Source organism: Trichoderma evansii, assembly GCF_050947405.1.
Source record: "Trichoderma evansii strain SZMC 28006 chromosome Unknown GGI43scaffold_19, whole genome shotgun sequence".
NCBI classification, from domain to species: domain Eukaryota; kingdom Fungi; phylum Ascomycota; class Sordariomycetes; order Hypocreales; family Hypocreaceae; genus Trichoderma; species Trichoderma evansii.
Window position 1 is genome coordinate 70198 of NW_028145187.1, and position 5713 is coordinate 75910.

Here is a 5713-nt window from a genome sequence, read left to right on the forward strand (position 1 = left end):
CACCTTGGAACTAAACTCTACTTTCCTCTTTTTTCCTTATCCTAATCTTTTTCTCTCCCACTCTCCCCCTCTCTTTTCACCTAAACATTACGCTTAACATACCTACCAAACATAGAAGGTTGGGACAGGAAAAGGGGGTTTTAGAGCGGGAAAGGGTGGTCATTTGAACTTTGAACAGCAAAATATTCGTTAGAGGATGGGTTTATACCCCCACAAGCGAAAGATGCACTCTTCAAAAAGGGAGTGTATTTTTTAAGGATACATTTTATACCTGTACATCCTTATTTCTCTTTTTCCCATTTCATTTTCACCTCTTCTCTACACTTACCTAGAGCATACACGCACACACCTCGACGAGCACACAACATTTCCCTTGTTTACTACACTCTCATCTATTTTTTCCTCAAGGAAAGGAAAGAAAGATAAACACACTCACACTCACACTCACATGATACCACTCCACAGAAAAATCCTTTTGTCGCTTTTTTTATTTTCACCTTTTTGTTACACAAGATATTTTTCTACTGTTTAACTAGCTAATTTCTTCGACTCACCCTTTTTTTGTCTTTTTACCCATTGTACTACACATATACACAGCACATCTCTTTTTTTTATATGTTGCTTTATTTCTTCTTCTTATATGTCTTTTTTTAGGGCTGGAGATTTGGGAGAGGATGGGGGTGGAAGGAAATATTTAATTAAAAAAAAAATAAAAAATGGAATGAAAAAAGATAAAATAATTGTTCCCATTGTCTTTGAGAGTATATGAAATTTCTTTTGTTGCTTACCATAAGAGGAATTTGCCACATTCCGAATACCTTTGGAGGGGCGATGTGTATACATTGCCCCCGGCTCATGCAAGGCTTTTTTTTTTTTTGCCTCTTTCTATTGGTAGATATTGTTCATGGTACGTAGTACCAGGGCAGTGCAAAGTTATAGGTAGTTGTATTGACGCCCAATAATTTTCACTTCGCCTCTGTTTCTTCTTAGGCACCATTAACTGATTACGCTCAATACTAAGAACAAAGCGCTGTTCTCTGACATGGACCCGAAGCAATCGTCCAAATTGAAAGGCTTATTAAAGAAAAGTATCACCAAGCCTGGTGAGGCTCCAACAAATCTACAGTCCAAACCGAAGCCTCTACCTGAACCAGCTCCCGAAGATACGGCATCACCTTTAGCGGCAATTACCGCATCAGTACCGAACCTTGCCGAACCGACCGCTGTCACACTCAACACACTAAAGCAACCGAAGATATCACTCTGGGACCGCGCATACGACAGCCTTAGGGAGAAAGATAAAAAATTAGTTGAAGCATATGAAGAGCTGCTGTCCAGACAATTGCAACCAGGCAATAACGATGAAATCCACGTTAAAACGGAGAGTCAAATTGAGAGCGGCGACCACAGAATTCGTCTGGCGCAATTAGAAATAATCACCAGCAACGGATTGCAGCAGTTGGATAAGAAAAAGGCCAGATTTAACATATTTGGCCACGAATTCATATTGCGTGACCAGCTGGCACAGGCTACTCAATTCATTCAAACCATCAAAGATGCCATTGACGTTGCCGTTAGAGCATCGCCCGAAGCTTCCCTGGCATGGGCTGGCATCTGCGTCATCCTTCCCCTCTTCATGAACCCCAGCGTTGCGGAAGAGGCGAGTCGTGATGGCTGGCTATACGTCACATCTCGTATACATTTCTATGTAAAGCTGGAATCTCTGCTATTGGCGAGCAATAGACTGCGGAATTCTGGCTTAGATGTTGAACTTGAGGACCGCCTCATAACGCTCTATCGATCAATCATTGACTTCCAGATCAGGACCGTTCGACGTGTCTATTTAACACGACTTGCAAGACTCAAAGAGGACACGGTTCAGCATGAAAATTGGAAAGGCATGATAACCAAAATCCAAGAGTTGGAAAAGATGTTTAGTGACGACTTTACGCTAGTCAAAGATGCGACCATGGGGAAAGAGCTGGAGGAGCTGAACAAAAATGCAGAGAAGCTACTTATGGTTATCGGTTCCATGCTACCTTCCCTGCTTAATAATAATCGCAAAGAGTCTACGTTCTATTTTTCAAACCACGGATCAGGCAGTCAATTCAACGCAACAACTGGTGGAACCCAGTATAATGCGACAGGCAATAGTAAGCAGTTCAATGGGGCGACTTTTCATGGAACGGTAACCTTCAACTAGAAGTTGAGGACAATCATTCAAACGACTATACTTTCATTCATGTTCCTAGCTGGCAATCGACGACTTCAGGTACCTAAACTGATACGCAGGAGCTGAGTTGCACCATCGTCACCATTTCTCGACTTTTCCGTGTGCCTGACGATGATAAGCCAATGTTTTCTAGCCCTTTTTAGGCGGAGGCGTGTTGCCATTTTGAGGCGGAGGCGTGTTGAAATATACATTTCCTGTAATGGGGCTTTCATTGATTTGCGGTGAACCGTCCGTTGCATTGTATTGTTTACCATCTCCAACCAAGTTGAACTGGGTACCGTCGGTATTAACGAATTGATACACTCCATTCTGCTTGAAAGGCACTGATGGACCCATTTTCTTCAGCTTGTTGCTTGCGGCTTGCAACTCGTTTAGCTTGTCCAAATCTTCTCCGGTTGCGTGGTCCTTTGCTGTTTTATAAATATCATCCATCAATTTTGCGACCAAATTCTCCACCAAACTACTCCTTCCCTTTTTTTCAACATAGGCCACGTAGCGTTCCAGTCTCTTGTTGGGGGGTGCTTTTGAGACTTCCTCAAATAAAGTCTTGAGGAGCGCTGCAGTTTTTTTGCAAGACTGAAGTGAGGTTGTGACAGCTTGTATATTGGCCTTGGCTATGTCCAGTGCTTCTTCAAATAGAGAAAGCCCGCTGCCTGCCGCGTGGAAGGTCTCTGTGAGCTCTGTTTCACCTTTGACTGTTTCGTAGCTGGTTTTAGCAGCTTCAACATCATTGGTTATGCTCAAAATAATAGCGTCGCTGGTCTCAGTCGTGTCAGTCGTCATTGTTGCGCAGTTGATGTAAGTACGCAGCCCCTGATATTGATATATCGACTAAGGGAGATACTATGTACGCTTTATATAGAGAAACTTGGCATGAAATGGAAGAGAAAGATGACGAATGAGGGGTAAATCATTCACTCGGCATGAGTCACGGGATACCTGCATCGATACCCAACTTCAAATAAATACTACGTATATAATACATTTATATTAACCATTGCACCTACTTCCTTACACAGCCAACATGATTCAACTAATGATAATATCGCTCGGTGAGGACCCCAGTTTTACTCGGAGTCACCAACTCAAAATGGCCTAGCTATTAGTTCCGCAACAGCGCCACAGTTAAATAAAATACTAGTACTTATACCTACCTATTTAAGTACTAAGGTATATCTTATAATTAAGTACTTTACGGTACCGGTCTTAGAAATAGTTATCACCCGTAATAAATGTTACATTAAATTACAAGAGAAAATAGCAGTTAATCATAACAATTAGCTTGTAGATATAAAAGGTTATACTGATAAATAAAATGTAAAATACTGCTAATATTGGATAACTCTTATAGCTAATAGCTTTTGCAAGCCTTGGTAACTCTGCTAACGCACACCAGCTAGCCGTAGCTGGTGACGGCTGGGAAAAAAGAAAGCCTGTTGTAATTCCTCCTTGTAATGGATTGTAAGAGAGTTAGCACGTCTAATGTTGTCAAGTTTTTTTCTTCCCCATAAGTGTATGTGCTTGGTATGAACAAACTACATATGGACATATTTTACCAATAATCAATCGTAGACACATCACTCATTCAAATAGCTTACGGTCCATGCCTTTATTCTACTCTTCAGAGATGGGTTTCTGATCGAGCCATTGCCTCTATTTCAGCAGCTTTAGGCCAAAGATCTAGTATAAGCACGTTTACTATTAACTCAACAGTGAACAGGAGCATGTAAAGGCAATCACAAGTGAAGTAGATTGTTATAGCTGAAATATAAGATCAATAGCTATGCTTGCCGAAGGATAATTCTTAGCCTACTCGTCAAAAAATCCACCATTTTGCGTTCGTGCACTGGTTCTTTCAAATCGCTTTTCTCAATATTCTCTGTATAATGAGTACTCAGGAGCTTGGATATCTCAATATACTTGTGTTTGGCAGCCACTTTGGCTGGTGTCATCCCATCCTGGTTCATTATGCTTGTGTCGGCACCATGCTGAAGAAGAAGTTTAACCACTTCTGTGTGACCTTTGGAACATGCAGCTAAGAGAGGTGTTGTATTGTTGGTATCTTCAGCTTTGTTGACATTTATGTCTTTTTTAAGCAAATAGCGAGCTATATGGACATGGCCAGCTTCGCACGCGGCAATGAGCGGCGTTTTTCCGTTATCATCAGGCTGCTCCGCATTAGTTTTACGTTCCTCTATCAAAAATTTAACAGTCTTTTTGTGGCCGTTTGAAGAAGCTAGCGTAATAAGGCTCCAGCCACTATTACCCTCTTTGAAGAGATCAACACCTTCTTTAATGAGGTGTTCAACTATGGTCACATGACCATTTGCAGATGCTGAATATAACGGACAGAAGCCTTCCTTATTCCACGAGTTGGTGGTAACATCAGCTCCCGATCCAATCAAGAGTCGAAGAACATCTATGTGACCCTTAGTAGATGCTATATAAGCTGGTGTTTGCCCCTTGTTGTCCGGCGTCATATCTGCTCCATTATCCAAGAGTAGTTTAACGACATCAAGATGCCCATTGGCAGATGCCACAAAAGCCGGTGTTTGCCCCTTGTTGTCTGGCGTCATATCTGCTCCATTATCCAAGAGTAGTCTAACGACATCAAGATGCCCATTGGCAGATGCGCAATACAGTGGTGTTCCTCCCATATTATCTTTGATCGATATATTGGCGCAGTTGTCAAGCAGCAGCTTAGCTAGCTTGACATCGCCTTTAGAGCTCGCTATCGCAAGTGATGTTTGACCAGAATAACCACTGGCATCGACATCTACCCCATACTTGAGGAGAACATTGACCACGTCAACTTTTCCGTAAAAACTTGCCAACCAGAGTGGTGTTTTTCCATCCTCATTCACCGTGACATCAGAGCCATTCTCAATCAAAAGATCAACGGTTTTAGAATGGCCGTTCTGTGATGCTATATGAAGAGGTAGCAAGCCTTTTTTATGTTTGCGGAAAATATCAGCATCTCGTGAAAGCAGCAGCTGGAGCACCTCTAGATGACCATTGGAGGCTGCCGCATATGCCGCACTCATCCCGTCAACATCCAAGGTATTCAAGGCAGCCCCTTTGCCCAACAGTAATTTTACTACATCGAGATGGCCATTGGCGCATGCTCCCATTAGAGGCATGAGTCCTTCTTTCACAATCGCCACAGCCTCAGGGTCTCTCTCGATCAATAAATTAGCTACATTGATATGGCCATTGCAGCACGCTGCATAAAGGGCTGTGCGGCCGTGCGGACCAAATTTTCCAACGTTTGCATCGTAATTCAATAGCACCTCCACAACTTCAGCGTGACCCATGTCAGAAGCCAGTAGAAGTGCCGTATCCCTGATATTGCATTCCGCAAAAGTATCAGCCCACTTATAGTTCAAATTCCTAATTTCATCACCAATCCATTCTATCAACAGCTGGAGTATTTCGGTATAACCCTCCTGAGATGCAGCCAAGATAGCAAGGTTAAGAATG

The 5713-nt window shown here is 42.4% G+C and overlaps 2 protein-coding genes across 2 annotated transcripts; one reads left to right on the forward strand and one right to left on the reverse strand.

Moving 5' to 3' along the window:
- The first annotated feature begins 887 nt into the window (after nt 1–887).
- Nucleotides 888–2712, forward strand: GGI43DRAFT_412007 (uncharacterized protein). Its single transcript, XM_083206793.1, has one exon. It carries the CDS (start codon nt 1043–1045, stop codon nt 2201–2203), a length of 1161 nt encoding a protein of 386 aa, XP_083057776.1. The 5' UTR covers nt 888–1042; the 3' UTR covers nt 2204–2712.
- On the reverse strand, nt 2284–3239 carry GGI43DRAFT_129698 (uncharacterized protein). Its single transcript, XM_083199154.1, has one exon. The coding sequence runs from the start codon at nt 3014–3016 to the stop codon at nt 2363–2365; it is 654 nt and encodes a 217-aa protein (XP_083057777.1). The 5' UTR covers nt 3017–3239; the 3' UTR covers nt 2284–2362.
- Nucleotides 3240–5713: the final 2474 nt, after the last annotated feature.